Below are 23,988 nucleotides of genomic sequence, written 5' to 3' on the forward strand. Positions count from 1 at the left end.
AATATTTGTTGAATAACCATATAAAATCTTAATACCGTGGAGGGAGGGTGGGGTGGAAAGGGGGAACCTATTACAGGGATTTACATATAACCTCCCCTGGGGGATGGACAACAGAAAAGTGGGTGAAGGGAGACGTTGGACAGTGTAAGATATGACAAAGTAATAATTTATAAATTATCAAGCATTCATGAGGGAGGGGGGACTGGTGAGAGAGGGGGGAAATGAGCTGATGCCAAGGGCTTAAGTGGAGAGCAAATGTTTTGAGAATAATGAGGGCAGCGAATGTACAAATGTGCTTTACACAATTGATGTTATGTATGGATTATAAGAGTTGTATGAGCCCTCAATAAAATGATTAAAAAAATTCTTAATACCCTAACTTTCTTCAACATTCATTATGTGATTGTGGACTTTATTGTTATTAACTTTTTTAAATGATGGAATGTTTCATTCCTTTTTAATTTTTTCTCTTTTCTGATTAGTATTTTTATTGACATATCTTATTCATTCCAATAAGTTGATTGTGGACTTTAGAGCAGGGATTACATCTTGGCACTTCTAGATGGAAGCTTGTGACTGTCTATAGAGAGAACTTGCCTTACCTTCTTAGGGTGCTGTCAACATGTACGTTCTAAGAGCACATGAACTGGGTGGCGGTGGTGTAGAAGAAGGAATGAATTACATACAGGATTACCAGAAAACGCTCATTGAGAGGATGATCTGGTGGAACTGAAGCAGAGGCCTGTGAGGGTATCTGGAGGAAAGTGAAAGCGCCTGGTGTTAGGTGCGTCCTTGGTACATGAGAGGAGCTGCCAGGTGGCCATGGTGGCCAGAGAGACAAATGGAGAAGGGGGCTGTAGTCATGAGGTTTCTGTAGAGCTCTATGAGGAAGATGGTGGCTTATTAAGTAGATGAACTACATTTTATTTTGTAAATAAAATTTTTGTATTGTCACACTCTCATTTTCTGACCGACAGTAATACAGATAGCTAATGCCTGTACTGTTAGATGCTGTCAAGTTGATTCTGATTCATGACCCCCATGTATTGAAGAGTAGACGGACTACTTAAGGTTTTCATAGCTGTAAGTTATTTTGTTTAAGTAATTTCTTATTGTAAATTAGGTAATGGTTTACATTTCAGATCATTGACTTTGCATTCAGCTGCTAAACCACTACTAAAACCCTCCAGTAGTCCGTTTCCCACCAGTTTGCCTCCCCCTCCATGGAACACCATCCTCCATTTCACCCAGATCAATACCTGTCAACAGTTTAGCCCATTGCCCAATCCACCCCTCCACCCCCACCCACATCCCTTAGCCACCTCCAAATTGTGTTCCCTTTGGTCTGAGAGTCTTTATCTTTTTTTCTCCCTTTCACATATAACTAATCTTTTTGTGATTGGCTAATTTGACGCAGCCTAATTGTTTTTCAGATCCATCCATGTCAGGAAGTGCTTCTTGGTTTCATCAGTTTTTGTTTGTTTTTTTAGCATTGCATAGTATTCCATCTTGTGTATATACTGTATTTTATTTATCCATGCACTGATTGAATTAGGGCTGTTTCCATTTTCTTGCTCTTGTGAACAGTGCTGCAGTGACCATGGGCGTGCAGTTATTAGCAGTAATCTTATCAGAAGCTGATAGCTACGTCTTTTTCCTTCCTTCCGAGTTGCTGGGTGGATTCAAACCACCACCCTTTCAGTTAGTAGCAGAGTGCTTAAGCATTGGTTTTATTATTTCATTGGTACTTTATTCGTGCCTCAGATATATTAATCTTGGACTGTTTCCATCAAAGTATACCCAGTGAAGACATAACTTGTGTGTGTGGGGGCGGGTACCAGCCCCCGCAATGGAGCTGGTCCAAGGGCGGTTGTGTAATTGAGGGGTAAAAGTAAAGAGACATCAGACAAGATAAAGTATGCAAATACTCACCCCCGCCATGATCTCAGCAGCCAGGTCCATGCAGAGAGAGAGACTATTTATAACCAAGGCTTATATACACTTAGGGGGTGTGTAAGCCCTCCTAATTACAGGTAACCACATGCATAACAGGAAGGGGTTGTACAATAGGCATTTGTGCGACAGGAAGAGGACGAGCTAGGGTGTACACGCAGTAGGAAGGGAGGCACTAGGGCATGCATGTGACAAGATGGGCGGACCCTAGATTCAAAATGACAGCCTAACCTTGGTCCTCTCAGAGTTGCCTTGACAGACTGTCTTTGAGCTCTCCTTCAGCAGGGAGTGGGACAGATGAGAGGATCTGATTGCTCTCAGGGAGATAACCTTTAAGTAGCTGACCTCCCAAGTGTATAGTTATTAACCATGTGTTAGCAAGCAGCACCTTAGGTTTGGCATATGGGAGGTCAACCTGGGAATAACTTTTGTTTTCCACAATAACTATTCAAGATATACAATATCTTGTGATCCTTTTTCAGAGATCACTTTTTAAAGCACGATTGAAATCAGCAGTGAAGTTGATTCCCTTGTGTTTGGGCTCAACCCCAAAGAGGGAGAGACAGAAAAACTGACCATGAGCCAGTCTGAGAGGCATCAGTTTATTTGTATGGCTTATGGACCATAACAGTAGTACTGTACCCAGTGGCCATTGGCTGGACAGGAAAAGATATGCCAAAGGAGTCTTGTGGAGGGTCCTTTTATAGTTTGAATGAGGTGGGCTCCAGAAACGATTCACAGCATAAAGATAAACTACCTAGCACTGGTGGCATAGTGGGTTATGTGTTGTGCTGTTAACCACAAGGTCAGCAGTTTGATGACTCACTGTGTGCTTGTGAAGAGTTAATAGTCTCAGAAACCATTAGGGGCAGTTCTACCCTGTCCTGTACAGTCACTATGAGTCACTGGATAGCAGTGAGACCTGAACCTCTCATAGGGGAGGAAGCATGCACAATTCCTCTGGCTATGTCTGCAGGGCCCTGGGGGCTTGTAGGGAGGCAGGCATTTTCCTGGTGGACCAAAGGACACACTGGGTGAGCCTAAATCTACTAAAGTAGATTCCTAGTATCTATGTACTCTTGCTTCTATAGCTGTGAGGTTGCTAAAGGCAAATCTAAAGTGACCATCTATAAGGGACCAACTAATAAGTACCCATATGGATGAACTTTAGGGTTTTTTTGTTGTTGTTGCATTTTAAGGATTCTTTGCTTACTTTCTAGCCCTTTTAACCTTTTTGTCCAACGTTTCATTTTGGCTTTGCTTTCAGTACAGGTCTATTTGTTTATTGTGAGTCAGAATCAACTTGATGGAATAGGAATGTTGTCCAAAGGAGCTGCCATATATTGCTCTGTTTTGATTGTTAAATCATAGCATTACAGTGTGTTAATTTATAAGCTTACCTTCAGTTAATTCAACCTGCTGTTGGTTGCCATTGTTTTGACCCTTGACTCCTGGTGACGCATGCATAGTGAAATGAAACACTGCCCAGTCATATGCCGTCTCATGATTGCTTCCTGATTGGACTGTTGGGATCGTCACAGGTTTTCACTGACTGATTCTCAGAAGTACCGTAGATTGCCAAGCCTTTCTTCTTACCTCCAACCCTATACATTAAAGCAGCGGTTCTCAACCTGTGGGTCTCCACCCCTTTGGGGGTTGAACGACCCTGTCCCAGAGATCGCCAATTCATAACAGTAGCAAAATTATAGTTATGAAGTAGCAACGGAAATAATTTTATGGTTGGGGGTGTTCACCACAACTTGAGGAACTGAATTAAAGGGTGGCGGCATTAGGAAGGTTGAGAACCACTGCCTTGCATGTCATAAATAGACGGATTAACTGGCAAGTTAATTAAATAATTATTTTGAGGATGGCCCTGTTAACTTCTGACATGACTCAATCTATCCTTTTAGGTATTTTAATCCCAAGTTGTCATCCCTGGTGTTATTTGGCAAAATTTTGCTTATGTAATAGAATCAAGATGTTCCTCTTTGAGGTTTAAGGTTGTGTTTGGGAGACTTTTTGAGGTTTAATATTTCTTTCTTTTTTTGAGGCTTAATATTTCTTAACATTTCCTTGAGTGTTCTACAGTGTGAAAGTCCAGTGAAGATCGTGAATAATTGACAAACTAGGAGAGCAGTTTTTTGTTTGAGTTGCACGTTTTAGGTAAGAAGTTAAGTCTTAGGTAAGAGGTTAAGTCTTCTAATCCTTTAGACAATTACAGACTTCACAGCATAATTACAGGTATATTTGGAGTTTCAGTTTGGCAATATTATAGTCCCCCAGGCTTTAGAGGAGGGAAAATATTTTATCACTTGTTTATTTCTGTGGGGAGAACCACAAGAAGTTTATGTTGTAAAATTAGGGATAAAATGTTATTACTATGGTGGTAAGTAAGTAACATGTTTTCCTATCCTTGACTGTATTATGGTGAAAAGTTTCAAGCTGAAGAAAGGGCAACACCCCTGTTACGAAAGCCTTCCAAACTTCTGTTTTCAGTTGGCATTCGTGTGGTATTGAAAAGTCTGAGGACAAAAAACTATGAAGATGCTGTAAATACATCAGTGTTTTCCCTTTACTCATAAACCTATGGTGCTTATGAATCTTGAAGCTAAGCATTGTGAGACTTGGAATTGAGGAAAACACTGTCATGATCTCGGAGCAAGTCTCAGGAGCAACACCCTTGCCGGCTTTGTTTTGTTGGAAAGAAAACGAAAAGTAATAGTTGTGTTTACAAGGTTACGAAACTCTCCTCTGAGAAATCTTCCTGAATTAATGCAGGCCTTAGTAAGAAATCAATATGGCTACTATATGTATTAAAGCGTAAAGCAGAGCTACACCAAGACGACTCAGCCTGGACTAAGCATGGAAAAGCTATCCAGCAAATCTGGGTGTGGTGCCTGCACTGGTAGCAGGAGAGTCAGAGGGAGGCCAGAGAAGAGAGAGCCTGTTGTATGTATGAGAGATTTGGACTTTATCCACTAAGAGGTGGAAAGACTTTGGAAAACTCAAAGTTCATACTCTATTTAGATAATGAGGCAATCTACTGGGAATGGATGGTGACATTGTTTTGAGAGAATAGAAATTCTTGAAGCAGAAGAGTGGTAAAAATATTTGAGTTTTTCTCCTTTTAGAATCTAAACATTTTGTTGATACATTCTGTGAAGTCAGTTCTGACACATAAAACACTGCCCAGTCCTGCCCCATCACAGTTGTTAGTTTGAGCTCATTGTTGCAGCCATTCTGTGAATCCATCTCATTGAGGGTCATCCTCTTTTTCACTGCCCTCCTACTTTCCTAAGCATGATTCCCTTTTCCAGGAACTGGTCTCTCCTGATAACATGTCCAGAGTATGTGAGGCCAAATCTTGACAAACTAGGAGAGCAGTTTTTTGTTTGAGTTGCACGTTTTTGTTTGAGTTGCACGTTTTAGGTAAGAAGTTAAGTCTTAGGTAAGAGGTTAAGTCTTCTAATCCTTTAGACAATTACAGACTTCACAGCATAATTACAGGTATATTTGGAGTTTTAGTTTGGCAATATTATAGTCCCCCAGGCTTTAGAGGCTTTGCCATTCTTGCTTCTAAGTAGCATGCTTGCTGTACTTCTTCCAAGACTGAACTGTTCGTTCTTTTGGAAGTCCATGGTACTTTCAGTATTTGTTGCCAGCACCATTATTCAAATACATTGATTCTTCTTTGGTTTTCCTTATTCAGTGTCCAACTTTCACATGCATATAAGGTAATTGAAAATACCAATGCTTGGGTCAGGCTCAGGAGCCCTGGAGGTGTAGTGGTTATGCATTGGGCTGTGATCTGCAAGGTGGGGAGTTCGAAACAACCAGTGACTCAGAGGCAGAAAAGACAGGGCTTTCTGTCCCCTAAACAGTTAAACAGTCTTGGAAGCTCACAGAGGCAGTTCTACCCTGTACTATAGGGTTGCTATCATCAGTATTGATTCCATGGCAATAGGAGGGTCAGGCTCACCTTCATCCCCAAGTGACATCTTCAACTCTTTTAAAAGGGCTTGTGATTTACCCAATGCAGTGTTTCTTTTGATCTCTTGATTGCTGCTTTCTTGAGCATTGATTATGGATTCAAGCAAAATGGAGTTCTTGACAACTTTAATCTTTTCTTTTTATCATGATGTTACTTATTGATCCAATTGATTTTTGGTTGTAATCCATATTGAAGGCTGAAATCCTTGGTCTTCATCAGCAAATGCTTCAAGCCCTTACGTTCAGCATGCAAAACTGTGTCATTTGCATATCACAGGTTGTTGGTAGGCCTTCCTCAAATCCTGATGCTGAATTTTCATATAGTCCAGTTTCTTGGACTTTTGCTCAGAATACAGACCTAATAAATATGGTGCCAGAGACCTAATAAATATGATAACAGTATACAACCAAGACATGTACCTTTCTTGATTTTAAACCTTGCAACATTCCCTTGGTCTGTTTGAACAGCTTCCTCTTGATCAGTGTACAGTTTCCACATGAACACAATGTTCCCACATGAACACAATGAAGTGTTTTGGAACTCCCATTCTTCTCAATGCTGCCCATGGTTGTTATGATCCATAATCGAATGCCTTGGCATAGTCAATAAAACACAAGTAAAAATCTTCCTGTTATTTCCTGCTTTGAGCAGACATCAGCAACGGTATCCCTTGTTCCACATCGTCTTCTGAATCCAGCCTGCATTTCTGACATCTCCTTGTCAGTATACTGCTGCGATTGTTGTTATCTTCAGCAGTGTTTTATTTGCATGTGATATTAATGATGCTGTTAGGTAATTTCTGTATTTTCTTGGGAATGGATAGCTGTCTTCCAAATTTCTTGGTATAGATGAGTGAGTGCTTCAGTGCTTCATCCGTTTGTTGAAACAATTTCCATTGTCTGCCAGTTTGTCATACTGTGGTGCCTTGGGTGCTGTGTGTTGCTAGAAGCTATGTAGCTGGTATTTCAAATACCAGTAGGGTCACCAAAGTGAACACCTTTTCCTCAGAACTTCCAGACTAAGACTATGAGGGAGGAATAGACTGTCCATGTCTGTGGAATTAGTCACTGAGAACCACATGAATAGCTGCAGAACACTGTCAGATACTGAAACATTTTTGACCAGAGTAGATATTCACTCTACACAGAATTGTTTTTCTCTAGAGAAAACGATTATCAGATTAGAAGTACCACAAGCAGAAGTATTAGGTAGTGCTTCCTGAGTGGTACTGTATCAGTACTTCGTATATGCTATGTACTGTCTTACACATTTTACATATACATATAATTCTCATTTAGTTGGGGATGGAGAAGCGGAGGCACACAGGGATGAAATGATTTACCTAAGGTTACACAGAACATATGTGGCTGAGCCCATTTGCTTTGTGCCCATTCACATCGTCTAGCTTTCGAGCCCATTCCCTTAGCCAGTATGCATTAATGGTGCCTGAGAAGGCTTTCACTATATTTTAATTACTGAGGACAGTGCTTGGCATTCTGGCATTTGGTAGGTGCTCATCTGAAATGTTTGGCAAGTAAAGTCATGAGATGTTAAGGCAGCACTGGTGTGAGTGTGGGAGAGAGGGGGTGCTGAAGGGAGAGGTACAGGTAGGATGTGCTGCAGATGAGGGAATATGAGAGTTTGAAACCAAAAACTGATGGCTAAACTGGGTTGAAAGTGGTAATTTTTCAGAGATTCAGAGCCATTAAGTAAGGACATTCCAATAATAACTTAGTTTACCTCTCTGTAGGGGTTAGCAGCTCAACGCCAAAACAAACACGCCCTAACTCTTAGGCTGTAAAAGGTGGTATAGAAATGCTTAGGGGCTGGAGTGGGTGGTTCCCTGGGCTCTGGTGCCAGTCTGAGCCTGTGAATTGGTTTCATCTCAGTGGCTAGTGGGAGCTGCAGGCCGGTATCAGGGTGCTGCCTAGGAGACTTCTTACAGGCCCCAAGAGGAAGACTGATCTCAGGGCTTGGTCTTCCATGTTGGAGTTGTTGAGGTTGGTGGAGACTGAAAGCACACTGGTGGGGGAGGATGAGCAGCAGCGTTGGCAAAACCTAGTCCAGGTGGCACTGACATGTACACCCCTCTCTACCTCCTTGAGGTCATCCTTCTTTGCAGACCTGCATAGAGCAACCGAGGGCCATTGTGAGCCTTGGTGAGCCAAATACAGATATGTTGCAGCCCCTGTGCATGCATGTGTGCTACACCAGAGTGCCAGTTGGAGACCCAAAGTGAACGAGGCTGTTGTGGCTCTGAGGACAGACTCTGAGGCCTTGTAAGGACACTGTGCTCTCTCAGTGTATTTAGGAAACCTAAAAAGTTGTATAAATCATGATTGGTTTTGAAACAGGAAAAACCTTAGTTGGCATTATATCTATCGAGTTGGTGCCATCTCATATCGATCCTATAGGATAGAACAGAACTGCCTTTGTACATTTCCAGGACCCCAACTCTTTATAAGAGTAGGAAGTCCATCTTTCTCCCCCTGAGACTGGTGGTTTTGAATTGCTCACCTTGCAGATCACAGCCCAACTCGTAACTACCGCGTCACCAGGGCATTAGATGGTAACATTTTGTGATTGGTAGTGTTATTGCATCAGAAAGCTGATGTCCTGAGATGATTGGTGCTCATAAGTCAGTTAATTGTACAGTGAAACTTGTGAAAGCCAAGAACTTGTGGGGACTGCCTTGTTTTTCTAGGTTTAGCAAGTTTTCTGCCTTTGACATGATGCAGTCATAAAACTTTTCTATTGCTCGTTTTAGTAGAAAATATTTGTTTTCCTTGACAGGTTTCTGCCTTAACGTAGATAGTTTTTGACTTTTGCAGAATTTTTGTATACCTCTGTATAAAGGTAGACATGGGAGCTCAATAGGCTTTGAAGTACTATGATCTTAAAATATTCTGGAGTGAATTTATCTTGTTTTCATTAGACATTGTTTATTTTTATCTTTAAAAAGCAAAGGATGATGGTGCCTGGGTTTCAGAGACTGCAATAATAAAGCATTTAAGGTGGGCACACTATTTATAACTTTTGAGCTAATGAGTTGAGATGTCAGAAACATGTTGTTTTCAAAGTTGACAGGTCGAGTAGTGAATAAGAAATTTCTCAAGGTAAAGTGGAATGTGGAACGTTTTTTAATACTTTTTTTGTTGTGGTTGGAGAATGTGAATAAACAGCTCTGCCTAGTCAAAGCAAACCAAATTTGAAGTATTATGAATTCAGTAATTGATAGAGCACATATGTATACTGTAGATTATTACTTACGGGTTTAGCTGCCTGGCAGTGATTTAGATACTAGAAAAATGAAGTAAAAAGTGGGCGTTTGGGGGGAAGGAGTAAGTGGCAAGGAAGGCAAAGACGATGAAAGCTGAAAGGTGCAATGAGAGGTAATCTAGACTTAAGTTTTCATTCAGACAGACTAAAGTAGCTGTGATACATAGCCATGGGGTCAGAATGCAATGCTGTGCTTTCTTGTGTTTGTATTTGTTAATGGTTTGATTATCTTTTTTTTTTGGTTTGATTATCTTGAGCCTTTCATGTCATGCAATACTGTCTGTTTTTGTTATATTCAAGCAAGAAGGATCTGAAAACTTATGACCATAATGTATTGAGGGACATGAAAACAGACTGATGAACCTAATGGAAGATATTCCATCAGAATGTCAATTTTAAAATAGTGTTGGCAAATAAAAATAATGGTTGGTAATGCAATAAAGGAAGACTAATCACATTGTAAGATAGAGAATCCGGGATTGGGCCTTGAAACCTTAGCTCTAAACCCAAATTAGTCATTTACCCTATCTGAGTATGTGTGTCTTCCTTCATCTATTAAATGAGAGTGGCGTACTAAACAGGTTGCCAAGGGTTTTGTTTTGTTTATTAACTTTATTAACTGTACAACTTTAAATTGTGGTTTATGTGAGTCACAAGAGGTTATAGCTTTTAGGAAAGTTTTTGGTTAAGTCATAAGATAATGACTTAGATTCACTTCTCATTAGTTGTTCAATCCTCCCTTCATAATCTTTGAGGTTTATAATTAGACTTGTACAAAAAATACACAAATGTGACAGATTGTTTGTAGAAATCCTTTCCTCTTTTAGCACAGCTCCATGTTATTTGTTTGGGAGGCATGTACATATCTTTCCCCCACTTCGTTTCCTTTTTTACCCTCCTATTTCTTTCCTTTTTTCCCCTCCTTCAATCTGGAACCTTAGACCTATAGCTTTTGGAAGAAGAGAATTTTATAAAGCATGTACATTTTTAGCCATATCTCAAAAAAGAAAAATTTAAGGCAGTTTTCCAAAGGTGGAGAGCAGGAGTTTGGATAATAAAGATAAAGATAAGACATTTTTGGCAGTTTTTTGCTGATTTGAGTTTTATAATTAAGAGTTATATCAATCTTTTTACAGGTAAGAAAACAGACAGAAGAGTGCATGATTGGTATATGAAGGAGTTTCAAAAAGTTCATGAGACAATGAACTTAAAAGATAATGGAGTTTGTCCATGAACTTTTGTAGCCTCATATTACAGGTCATTGAGCTTTTGCTATGAAACAATTTACCTTTTGCTATGTAAGGATGGGAAATTAACATTTCTTAAAATAAGCACCAGGTACTTTAAGTCTATTAGGTAGATATCCCCATCCTCACAGAAGAATTATGATATTGGTGCAGATGGTCCAAGGCCCACTGATTTGTGACTAAAGTGTTTGAGTCAACACCTCCTTTTACTCATGCTAATTTGTGAACTCCAAATGTGGAGGTTCCTAAGTATTCAGCTAAACTTAATACAGTAGTGTTTGTTTGAGATGAACTTGTTTGTCACTAAAGTCTCCCATGTCCATTTCAATTGTTTCCTACTTCTTAAAATTTTAAGCCACCCGAACTGTTTACTGTATTAAGTTTGAGGGATAAGTAATCTGGAGGGCTCTTTAAAAAAAAAAAGTGTGTTCTATATATATTATGCAGCCAAAGAAATGAAGTCAACAACAATATTCTGTTAAACCCTCCATTTTTTGGTCCCTCCTCCCACTATCATCCTGGCTGCTTCGTAGTCATCAACGTCTTGTCTATTGGTCTATAAACCATGCTTCCTTTTTGTTTTTCCTTACAATGGACGTATTAAATATTTATCTTTTTAAGATTGACTGAGTTGCTAAGAATAATATTTTCGAGTTTTGTCTTGTGTTTAAGAGAGTTATCATTGTTTTTTATAGTTGCATAACATTCTATAATATGAATGTATCAGAGTCCATTTCTCTGTTGTTTTTTTAAAATTTATTGTTTCCATGTTTTTGCCATTGTGGCCATAATTGCAATAAACAGGTATAAATATGTCTATTTGTGTTATTCTTTTTTTTAAATATCATTTTTTTAGAGTATATACGCAATAGAGAGATAGCTGGATCATATGGTAGGTACTTCTTTGCATTTGGAAGTGTCATACCGATTTTCATAATGGTTGTACAATTTTATAGTCCCACCAGTAATGTAAAAGCATTCCTCTCTCTCCACATCCTCCCTAGCATTTGTTATTTTCTGTTTTATTGAATTTGCCAAAGGTGTTGGTGAGAGGTGATCTCATTAGTTTTAATTTGTTATTTCTCTTATTGCTAATGATGGTGAACATTTCTTGTTGGTTGCCTTTGTTTCATCTTTGGTAAATTGTCCACTCATGTTATATTCTCATTTTTGGATTGGAATATTTGTATTCTTTTTGTTAGGATGTTATAGTTTTTGATAGATTTTGGAGATTAGCCTTTTTTGGTTTTGTTTTGATTTTAGTCATTTTGTTGGGGGCTCATACAGCTTTTTTTTTTTTTTTTTAAGTTTTAGAAGCAGGCTTTATTGAGAAGCTTGCGGACTGGTTCAGTAACTCAGGTATTGAGCCAGTGAAGCCGCGCCGCTCATACAGCTTTTAACACAATCCATCTATCCATCCATCCATTGTGTCAAGCACATTTGTACATTTGTTGCCAGATGAGCCTTTTATTTGATGGATTATTACTGAATATTTCCCCCCAATTTGTGGGTTCTCTGTTGATTCTTTGAAGTCTTTGGTGTGCATACATGTCCTTTTTATAGTAGGTCCAAGTTTTTTATTTTCTCTTTAATAGTGTTATTATTTTAATTATATTCCGTTGTGTTTCTACCTTAGATTTGGGTCCTTAAGTTTGTCCTTATTTTTCATTGATAGTAATTTTGATAGACATGAATGTGTATATGTGGTGGTGGGGGGGATTAGTTTTGCAGCTTTTCTTACATCCTGGATTGTGCCCATAATTGCTAAAAGGAAAATCTAGTTTATATGCTTTGTCATGCGCCATTCTCCTGTCCTTATGTAGTGCTTGCAGGGGGAGCCCTTGTTGTGCTGTCTGGTACGTCTTGGACTACTAACCAAAGGGTTCAGAGTTTAAACCCACCAGCTACTCTAAATGAGAACGATGAGCTTATCTGGTCCTGGAAAGATTTGCAACTTTGGAAACCCTTTAAAGTGTGGCTTGGAATTGCCTTGGTGGCAGTGGGTAGATAGTAAACTCTAGAGTGTGTACCAAGGGTGAAGAAGGTAGTAAAACAGCTGATGTTTCAAATAGTAGAAAACATTTCTGGAGGAATTTACTGACAAACCTGATTAAGCTTCCTGAATCTTTCAGAGTTTCTTATAGGAACTTTGCAGTTTCTGAAACTGAATCGTGCTGAGATGGTCAAAAGAAAGCCTATTGGACTTTTCTTCCTTTTTTATTTTGAGGGTTGGCCTCACATTGCTTTGTCCCTGTCCTGCATTTAGCTTGCTCTCTGGCCCGTAAAGCTAGGCTAGGCCTCACTTCCTCAAACTGGCAGTTTTCCATTTTGACGACTCCACACTTGGTAAGGGAGATTGAAGCTTTCTGCTCTCATAGAGTTATAATCTTGGAAACCCACTGGGGCAGTTCTGCCCTGTCATATAGGCTCACTCTCAGTCAGAATCAACTCCAAGGCAGTGAGACACGGGGTAGGCCTTGGTTAGCTTCTGTGGCCATGCCATTTCCTGTAGGCTTGTTTTGACGTTTTTTCATTATTACCTGAAACATGCCTCTTGATCCTTTTTCTCCTCCCTGGGGCTTTTCTGAATATAATTGCTATACCTGGCATGGCATCTCTCAAATTCTTGAGGATTCTCATCATACCCTCCCCTTACGACTTACCTAGACTAAACAGCTTCTAGCCCTGGAGAAGTTTTGTTTTTTTTTAAATCATTTTATTGGGGGCTTGTACAATTTTTATCATAATCCATACACACATCCATTGTGTCAAGCACATTTGTTGCCATCATCCTCAAAACATTTGCTTTCTACTTGAGCCCTTAATATCAGCTCATTTTTCCCTTCTCTCCCGGTTTCCCCCTCCCTCATGAACCCTTGATAATTTATAAATTATTATTTTGTCATATCTTGCACTGTCTGACGTCTCCCTTCACCCACTTTTCTGTTGTCTGTCCCCCAGGGAGGAGGTTATATGTAGATCCTTGTAATCGGTTCCCCCTTTCTACCCCATCTTCCCCCCATTGTCCAGGTATCGCCACTCTCACCACTGGTCTTCAAGGGGTCATCTGTCCTGGATTCCATGTTTCCAGTTCCTATCTGTACCAATGTACATCCTCTGGTCTAGCCAGATTTGTAAGGTAGAATTGGGATCGTGATAGTGGGGGGAAGAAGCATTTAAGAACTAGAGGAAAGTTATTTCATCGTTGCTACACTACACCGACTGGCTCATCTGCCTGGAGAAGTTTTTATTTGGTGGTTTTGAGGTCTTGTTCTCTTTTAAATACCCTTATCTAACCTGTTACTCAAATAAATTCCAAATGTAGTTGCTAATGAACATGGAACAGAAGAGTTGGTGGGAGATGCTCTACATTAAATGACATCAGGTAGTGTAAGTCATTTTTTCCCTAAGACCTAGCATACTACTTTTTAAGTCACCTAGAGCTTACTTTTCAAAAATTTATTCTTAAAACAATGTATTCTTTTTTTTGCCTGGTACTCTTCCAATTCAATGCTAAGAGAATCTATTTTGTTGCATTTAACAGCTGTGTAGATTGTTTTGGAATCTAAATATTTATGATATGGGAAGTAAACATTTTGGCAGTCACATGTTATCTCCACCTTTAATATCTCCTGTGTTTTCATCCAATTAATTAAGGGACTCAGTTGAGGAATAACAGGGACATGCCACTACACGCTTTAGATTTCAGTTAACCTTTCAACACTTTGTAAGAAACAAAATGAATCAATTTAGTTGTACTTCTATTTAGCCCATACTCACTTTGTCCAAAAGGTAACATACAATCTTGTCTTAAGTCTTAACTCCAATAATGCAAAAAATGAAGAAATGGAAGATTTTTACCAACACGGACTCAGTAAGACATAAAACCAAGTTACATGGATAATTTCTGTTGATTGGAGTGCAAAAGCTGGAAACAAAGAAGGATCACACACCCAATGTCCTCTAGTCGATTCCAGGACATAATAATCTTTTTTTGTTGTTGCACATAATCTTATGTAGGATTTACAAGAATATAAAATTGAAGAATTGATACCATTTTTAATGTCTGATGGACCTTGAGTGGAAGCAGAGAATACCAGAAAGAAGCCTTACCTGAGTTTTAGTGACTGTGCAGAGGCATTTGATTGTGTGGATCATAAATAAGTTATAGATAACATTCCTAATAATGTGCCCAATAACAACATGTGGTTTTAATTTTTTTATTTTATTGAGTTATCATTAGCTTGTCATATAATTTAGTAGTACACTCATCAAGAAGGGTATGCAAACATTGCCACAACCAACTTTGGAACTCTTTCTTGTATCCATTGATGCTGACTCCCCATTTCCCTCACCTTTCCCTTCTGTGCCCCCAGACCATCATCAGGCTAGATAACTGCCTTCATAATTATGCCCATCCTGGTTTCCCCATACAGATAAACATATAAAAGGCAAACACCAAATAAGTACCCAGTATCAATGACCATATAAAATGGGTAAAGACCTCAATCAAAGAGAAAATTAAAATTTTAGAATAAATTCACATTGGGTCCGGAAGGAGATCAAATCACATGGTATTGCATTCCAGGCTAAGTGCAGCTGCTAAAACCCAGTTTACCAGGCTTTTTTGTCTGATATTAGAGCTGTTACCATTCCAAACTGATATGCATTGGGGCTTTCTCCTCACAGGAAACCTGCAAATGGATTTTGGGCTACCACTATCATCTGTAGCTGTCCACAAACTAGGTGCTTAGAATTTAGGCACTGGTTCTGTTCCCTCTTTTAGATTTGGATCTTATTATTTGCAATCCTTGAATCACACAGGCCTATGTCCTTCTTCCAGGGGACTTAGAGAATTTCTTACTTACATGGCTGCTTGTTTGGGGTGAAGCTTTTTAAGATCCCAGGAGCTATATTTCCTGTTAGGCGGGCACCATCTGATTTCCTCACAGGCACCCATGACTTCAGTGATCTCATGAGGGTGAATACCAGAGGGCCATGTCATAAGGACTAATTGTTCTTATGTTAGGGCTGTGACCAAGTGAGAGCTCAAAATCCAGTCATATAACTATTGAACAAGCTTTTAAGTGTCTGCCAGCTGTGATGCCACCCTTAATTTAGGAAGCAAAATTTAAAAAAAAAATCTGAAAATGAAAGTAATGAGAAAAAGGTATTTTTCATCTTCCCAATAGATTTTAGGTAAATCTCAAATCTGAACAGTATACTGAAGTCTATGTGTCAAATAATTTTCTAAGTAATGTGGATTTTTTGTAGACTTTTTAGTGCTTATCCCAATCTGAAAACAGGAATCCGAATCTCATGTTTCTGTGTAATTAATGGAGTATTATATTGCCACGTGTTTTGCAAACTTTTGCCCTATTGATTCACACCATTTTGGTAAAATGTCTGTTCTCATAGTGTCATTTATCTTGAATCAAATTTATGGTGGGAACATAGTTGGGGGTGATATTTATGTAATAGTTTATTACTCAGTAAGCAGTATTGGGATTGGGGGAGAGGTATTTGGGACTGGTTGGAATGGTTATTTGAGGGGTGGTTGAAAGGTGGCTCTTGTAATTATAGAGCTATTTAGATTCATTGTTACTTTTATTTTTCCTTTAAAGGCACAGTGATCAGAATGAGCACCTCACAGGATCAAGGTCTTTGCTCCAGTAATCGAGAGGCCCTTTTGAGGTGCTGTGATGCACGAAGGGACTTGGAGCTTGCTATTGGTGGAGTTCTTCGGGCTGAACAGCAAATTAAAGATAACCTCAGAGAGGTGTGATGTGTTGTTTTCCCTTTCATCTGAATTAATCATAAGGCTAATTAGAACATGGGCAAAGGCATAGTTTATGACTGCCAACCGAATTTACCTTGTACTTGGCATGGTTTTCTTAATCCTAGTCAGCTGCCTGACAATGATGGCGTTGGACCCAAAGTAAAATAAAGCAGATGTTAGAATAGTCTGGAAAGCTACCACTTTAGAGAATTCAGCTCTTAACACCTTTTGATTGCCCCTCTGGTGCTTGTGTCATGTTGCCATCCATAAAATAACTAAATCAGTGAGCAGCTCTATAATTTTGATAAAGGATGTCCTCTGCCTGTTGTTATGGTTTTAGTGACATGTTTCTGGGAATGATTTTATTTGTAAAGGTAAGTCAGAATGGAAGAATGGAATTTAAATACAATTAGCCTAATAGTAATCTGTTGGTAGGAGTCCCTGAGTTGAGTGCATGGTTAAGTGTTTGATTGCTAGCTGAAAGGTTGGTAGTTTGGCTGCACCTAGAGACACCATTATCAAGCTCTGGTGGCATAGTGTTTACACCATGGGTGCTAACTGTAAAGCCAGCTGCTCCTTGGGAAAAAGACTACAGACTTTTTACTTTCGCAGTTACATCTTAGAAATCCACAAGGACAGTTCTGCTCTGCTATAGAGCCACTCTGAATCAGAATTGACTTAAGGACAGTGAGTTTGGTTATTTTTAGACACCCCGTGGAAGGCAGACCTGGTGATTTGTCTCCCAAAGGTCACAACCTTTAAAACCCTATGGAGCAGTTCTACTCTGCACACGTGGGGCTGCCATGAGTCAGAAACTGGGGAGATGTTTAATAGATTATCAAAAGGATTTGTTAACCCTCTAAAAGTTTTCGTACTTTAGTGTTCCACGGGAAACACCATTCTTTAGGCTTTTAACAGCAGTGACGTTAACCTGTATGTATTTCTTAGGTCAAAGCGCAGATTCATAGCTGCATAAGCCGTCACCTGGAATGCCTTAGAAGCCGTGAGGTGTGGCTGTATGAACAGGTTGACCTCATTTATCAGCTTAAAGAGGAGACACTGCAACAGCAAGTCCAGCAACTCTACTGGGTAAGGATGCTCCCAGGCTCAAATTGGTTTGAACCTTGTTTCTGTTGTTTAGAGAACATCGCCCTGTAATGGAACATTTAAGTAGATTTGATAAAAGTTTTATCTCATGTGTTAGTTGTTAACTTGGAAAGCCTGACACTTTAGATCATTGTGGCTGAATGGAATCTATTTTTTCTCTTTTAATTATAGTTATTGGGCCAATTCAATTGTCTTATACATCAACTGGAGTTCTCCCAAAACAAAGATCTAGCCAATCAAGTCTCTGTGTGTTTTGAGAGGTAAAGGTACATTTTGCTTATTTTGATATCTGACTCGTTTACTTTGGTATAATAAAAGTTAATTCTCTATGACTGATTAGAGATCATCCTGCTATATGAATCTAAGATTTATTTGCTAAAGTATTAAGGCTAAGTTTCTTGAAGTTGAAACAGATATTCATAGAAAGTAGCTAAATGTTACTTATTTTTACCAGACTAGGTGGATTGACACTCAAACCGGAAGATTCAACTGTCCTGCTGTTTGAAGCAGACACAACTGTGCTGCGCCAGACCATCACCACATTTGGGTCCCTCAAGACCATGGTGAGTAATGTTGAGCTCAGCTGGCTCATACAGAGTGATTTTCAAGTATGTGATCTCACAAATGGTCTTAAAATTTTTTTCCTGTAAATTTCTACTCTGAATAATGGCTTTTTGAGAACGTAAGCTTCATAATTATAGCCTTAGTGTGATAGTTCTTACAATGTGGTATTTTATTGCCCAAACACAAACTCTTATTGCCTTTGAGTTGATTCCAGCTCATAGACAGAGTAGACCTCCCTAGGGTATCCAAGGCTGTAAACTTTTGAGAGCAGGCAGTCTCATCCGTCTTCTATTGACAAATCTCTGGAACTCCTAAGTACATCTTTAAGTATTTTGGAAATGTTACTAAATTTGTGATCGAATGGTCATTAAGAACCAAAAATGGTTTCATTAAAAGTAGCATTTTTGCCTGCAACACAGGTAATCCAGGATAGATAAACCCCTCAAGGCCAACAATGAGAGTAGAGATACCAGGAGGAAGGATTAGGGGCGGGTGTGGGGAGAAAGGGGGAATCGATCATAAAGATCAATCTATAACCCCCTCCCAGGAGGACGAACAATGGAAAAGTGGGTGAGGGGCGGCGGAGGATGATATAAGATACGAAAATAATAATCTGTAACTTCTCAAGGGTTCATGAGGGAGGGTGGGCTGGGGAGGGAAGGGATATCAGGGGCTCAAGTGGGAAGAGAGTGCTATGAAAATTATGCTGGCGGCATATGTGCACATGTGCTTGACACAATGGATGAATGTATGGGTTGTGATAGATCTAAGAGCCCCCAATAAAAGTATTTAATTAAAGATATGAAATTAATAATAATTTTTATGGGGGGTGGGGAGGGTACAAACAGGAGCTGATACCAAGGGCTCAAATAGAATGTAAATGCTTAGAAAATAATGATGGCAACATATGGACAAAGATGCCTGATATAACTGATGCATGGATTGTTAAAAGAGCTGTAAGCGCCCCCAATAAAATGATCTTAAAAAAAAAAAAGTAGCAGTGTTGTACTACCAATTCTGGTGAAGATTTCTTTTGATAGTTGTTTAGAAGTAGTGAATTCTGAGGTTTTAAATCCACCTCATTGGATTTAGTCTGAAGACTTTAGTGAAGTGGCACAATGCTTAGCATAATGCCTTGGAAATTTAAGAATGAAAAACCACACTTGGTATAAACCACCACCACACACTGCCATGGAGTTGATTTCAACTTATGGCGAACTTGTAAGAGAGAGCAGAACTGCCCTTGTGGGTTTCTAATACTGTAAATGTGAGAGTAGAAAACCTAGTGATTTTGAACCGATGACCTTGAGGGTAGCAGCCCAACATGTACGCAAACATTAAATTGCCTTCATCTTGTAGCAAATTCCTGAGCACCTGATGACTCATGTTAATCCATCAGCTACTGGACCATTCTTGGAGAAGAGAGGTTGCATTCCAGTGCCAGAGCAGGTAAAATGCCTTGTTGTTAATAATAAGAGTCACCACTTAAATTTCTTTTGGGTTTTGATGAAATCCCCTTGCCCTTTTTTTTATAGCATCTATTTAGAAAGTCACCAGTGGTAATATGTTAGAGGTTTATGGAATTAAATATTCCTCTTGATATTGAATATCAAATAGAAATTTAGAGGTTTTCTAGCTGTGGATTAAATCAGAACATACTTGTTCTCAGTTAGTGCTTAATAATCATAGTTTGTCTTGAATCTCTCTTGGAGATCCTTTTTATAATTCATAGAGATGATGTGACTTCAAAATGCAGTGCAAATGTAGAATCCTAGGCATTCAGAATTGAGAAGAATTCTAGAGATCAGTTAGTTCCACTTGTGACCGAAAGTTGATGTTTGCATAGGTTTAATGCCAAGCTGTTGTTAGCTTGAGTTTTCTGCTTTTCTGATGAACTTTCTACTGCAGTTGACATTGCTTGGTTGAATAACAAAATATTGTATGATTTATAGATGTCATCATCCAGCACCACAGCAGTTCTTCTCAGTGAGTGGCTACTTGGAAGTAAACCTACTATTGGTCGGCAGGCTCCGTATGTCCCCAGCACAAATCCCCAAGACTGGCTCACCCAAAAGCAGACCTTGGAGAATAGTCAGGTATATATTTCTGCCTTTGTTTTTGAGGTAGCTGTAGTAATAGAAGTAGTTTTTACTAATAACTAATGAGATATGTCTTTGTTTAGTTTTAGTTATACTCTGGAAACAATAAGTTTACTGTATTAACCACACCTCTTTATAGAAAGTTAAGAAGTACTGTAAAAGATGTACAAAACAACTAGTAACATTTTTGTATATATTATTTGTATTTGTATTGTACTTCAAAGATTTTTTTTCCACTAATAGGATATATTTTTTCTGCCATTTTATTCTATGAAGTTTTCGGTAGTATATATTTTGATTGGCTACCAATAAACTTTCAGTAGTTAATTTTTGTGCATATTATTTGGTAAATTCCTTAGGAATAAATTTCCAGATATTGCATTCTTAAATATAGTTTTATATAACCTTAAGACATAATTTGGTTTTCCAGTAAGATATCAATTTGTTTCTACTAGTAGTGAGGGTACTCTAATAATGGTATCATTTACAAGGTTTTTTTTTGTTTTCATTTACGTTTGTTGAATTTGATAATATCCTTTATTTGTAAAGGCTTATGAGCATATTTTCTATCAAGTAAGCCATTTTAAATTTCTATATCCTTTTGCTTTAGCATGGTTAAAGTTAGAACATTGAATAATAAAGTAAATATGGAAACAAAACACTTTTATATTGAGTCCCCAAAGCAATCAGAATTATTCTGGTGAACTAATACTTTGTCTCTTGTGTAGACTCCTCCCAGAGCCAACGATTTCTCTAGTAATATCTGGGGCAACCTAACGGGCTTGGAAAACTGGCTTCTCAAGAGTCAGCAACAAGAAATTCCTAAGAAACTAAGTCACCAAAAGCTTAACAACTGCTCCACTAGTCCTTTCTCCATTGAAGTTGAAAAAATTGAAGATCTGGAACTTCTTGATCAAGATGAGGTGGACCTTTCTGATTGGCTGCTAACTCCTCAGGAAACACTTTCGCTGGAGAAGACTATCAATGGAAGCTGTGAAACCAGTGGGAAGTCTCAGAGCTGGTTCCAGGTTTTTCAGGAGCCCTTTAATATAAGTGATTGGCTTGTCAAACCCGATTCCTGTATCAATTGCCAAGGCAATCAGCCAAAAGCTATGGAAATTGAAAACCTGGGCAATCTGAAATGCCTGAATGACCACTTGGAGGCTAAGAAACCATCTTCCACCTCCCCCATGGATTGGCTTGCCCAGAACCATCAAGAGTTATGTAAAGTGGAGGAGGTATGCAGAGCCAATGAGCCCTGTACAAGCTTCTCAGAGTGTGTATGTGATGAAAATTGTGAGAAGGAAGCTTTGTGTGCCTGGCTTCTGAAGAAAGAAGGAAAGGATAAAAATGGGATGCCCGTGGCTCCTAAACCTGAGCTGGAGAAATGTAAAGATTCCCTGAATAGGTGGCTTTGTCCTTCCAGAAAAGAGGCGACAGAACAAGCTAAGGCACCAAAGGCCATGGCTCCTTCTAGAATTGCTGATTCCTTTCAAGTCATGAGGAACACTCCCTTATCAGGGTGGCTCTTCAGACCATCATGCAAAGAAGGAAGTCCCACAAAAGTGCTTAGTAATGAGAACAGTGCTGGCAAACAAAAGCAAGTAAGCCCCATTGCCACTTCCTGGGGTTCGTTCAACACAGCCGACTGGGTCTTGCCAGTGAAGAGCATAGGGAACCTAAGCCAGATATCCTGTGGAGAGGACAAGTGGCTACTTAGAAAGAAGGCCCAGGTGAGCAGCACAGATAACACAAATGTACTGGTAGAAACACTTTTACTATATCCTTTCAGTTAAGTCTGACCTTTAATTTGGCTAAGGTATTTATTTTGGTGACACATTAGGACCTGAATAGAGAGTAGACTAAGAATTACCAGTATAACTGAATTATGATTATTCAGATACAAATTTTTGTATATTTTGAGTTCTAGTGGTGCTGTGGGTTTGTGTTTAGCTGATAAACTGCATGGCCGGTGGTGCAAAGCCACCACTGCGCTCTCTGGGAGAAAGATGAGACTGCAGCAGTAAAGGTTTATTCTCAGAAACCCTCAGGAGCAGTTTTCTGTGTCATATCAGGGTCAATCAACTTTGAATGCATTGGTTTTGTTTTGCCACCTCATCCTGGCCAGAAAAAAAACCCCAGTCAATCTCATGCCTCCCAGTTATCATTAAAGTAACCCATTCTTTTTGTCTCCTTAACAGGAAGTATTACTTAACTCACCCCTACAGGAGGAACATAAATTTTCCCCAGACCATTATGGCCTCCCAGCATTTTGTGATCTCTTTGCCTGTATGCAGCTTAAAGTTGATAAAGAAAAGTGGTTGTATCGAAATCCTTTACAGGTGGGTATGGGCTACAGTGTGACTACTACTGGTTTTAGCAGCTTACAAAGTAAATATTTTAAGTATGAACTTTGAGTTCCTACTTTGCCTGTTGAACCTTACTCCTGTTGAAATTATGTGTATTAGGCAAATGAGGTAGAAGAGAAGGAGATGGGTAGAATTTCATTTCAATTCTGAAAAAAGAAAATCAGGACCCCCCCCCCCAAAAAAAAGACCTCTTTCAAGATGATCAAGGAAATTTGAGAATGATCAAGAGCCTTTGAGAATTCTAGTAGCCTACTGAAAAATGAGTCTAAGCTTCAAGATAGGAAGAATATGCTTTTCTATTACGTGAAGTGACTATCTTTGTGGGCTTCTCTTTACAGATGTAAAGGAATGGAGTGCAAGAGTTGAGCACCTTCTCTGCAAAGTCTTCACATATCCATGAGCTGAGCAACTGCATCTTGCCAAATCATTGTTTCTGAATCTGACCAGCTTAGTCTTTACCTGCCTAGCTTCGTAGTAGTGAAGAGAACGTGTCACCTAGAAGTTGAAGATGTAAAAGAAAAAAGCTGTTAAATTGATCTTGAGGAAATTCAGTTCCTTCTAAAACAAGTATTACTAATTCACCTTTACATTAGAAACACAGCAGCTTGGTGGATAGGAACATTTCATAAGCTTGTATAGCTTTCTATTGAGTTCTGAAAATTACATTAAAGCTCCGTAGTTTCCAAAATGAATTATTTCTGTAATCACAGTGTGTTGGTATGTTACACAGGTAGAAACTTTCCTAGACTATTGATTGCTCATTCGATGCATCCCATGCTATGGGTTTCCTTCCATTAGTGATCTGAAATGCATATTTCACAGAAATAATTTACCTTGCCTTTTTGTTTTTTTCCTTACCAAGATGTCTACTAATCATCTTGGTAACTTCTGACATTACTTATAAAGCATATTTAGCTTACATGTTAGTTTTCTATTCTTATGAAAGAAATTCAACTACTGCCAATTCTTTATTGCTAATGTTATTAAAGTATCCAGTGAGCTTTTAGGTTTCTGTTGTTTGAAGACCACATGTAGCAGGGTCCTAAACTCATTTCCAAGTATTTCGTAGACCTACCTATAGTCAGAGAGGTCCAAAGCTGACTAACCAAAAAGCAAGAGACAAAAGCATATTGGAAACACTGTACTTGAACTATTTACTATTGCATGCAGTACATCCTGTGTCAATAAATGGAGGCTAAGGTTGACACCTGGTGCTTAAAATAAATGTCCTCTCACTGTAAGTGTAACACACCTCTAAATAAACGTGTAATGCAGCAACATTTTAGTGAGCAGGCCATTTTGAACACTTGTGCCTTGGCATGAAACAACTATTGATGTTTTAAAAAGTCATGTTCATGATTTTAATATTTCTATCAGAAAGAATTCTCTAAAATGACCTTCATTGTTTCCCAGAATTTAAACTAAACTACATAGTATTAGAAATACTTTTAATGTTTGTGATGTTAACTCAGAAGTTCTTTAGAGGGAACTAACAGTTCCATAGTTTCACTAGAATTCTTTAGACCACACTGTAAGAAAAGAGCCTTATGCTCATGCCTGTGTGGCAGCCCCAAAAACAGCTTTTCTCACATCTTAG

At 38.9% G+C, this 23,988-nt stretch overlaps 1 protein-coding gene across 1 annotated transcript in view; it reads left to right on the forward strand.

The window, feature by feature from the left end:
• NCOA4 (nuclear receptor coactivator 4) overlaps positions 1-23,671 on the forward strand; it is a 26,073-nt gene extending 2,402 nt beyond the window's left edge. The window contains exons 2-10 of the mRNA XM_045283666.1: positions 16,098-16,252; positions 17,201-17,341; positions 17,531-17,619; positions 17,814-17,922; positions 19,283-19,372; positions 19,876-20,019; positions 20,751-21,755; positions 22,224-22,364; positions 22,730-23,671. Of these exons, the coding sequence (XP_045139601.1) occupies positions 16,112-16,252; positions 17,201-17,341; positions 17,531-17,619; positions 17,814-17,922; positions 19,283-19,372; positions 19,876-20,019; positions 20,751-21,755; positions 22,224-22,364; positions 22,730-22,735 (1,866 nt within the window). The 5' untranslated portion in view covers positions 16,098-16,111 and the 3' untranslated portion in view covers positions 22,736-23,671. The remainder of the gene's footprint in view (positions 1-16,097; positions 16,253-17,200; positions 17,342-17,530; positions 17,620-17,813; positions 17,923-19,282; positions 19,373-19,875; positions 20,020-20,750; positions 21,756-22,223; positions 22,365-22,729) is intronic.
• The last annotated feature ends 317 nt before the right edge of the window (positions 23,672-23,988 follow it).

Source organism: Echinops telfairi, unplaced genomic scaffold (genome assembly GCF_000313985.2).
Source record: "Echinops telfairi isolate 266 unplaced genomic scaffold, ASM31398v2 ScPeMD7_7465;HRSCAF=8503, whole genome shotgun sequence".
Classification (NCBI taxonomy): Eukaryota; Metazoa; Chordata; class Mammalia; order Afrosoricida; family Tenrecidae; genus Echinops; species Echinops telfairi.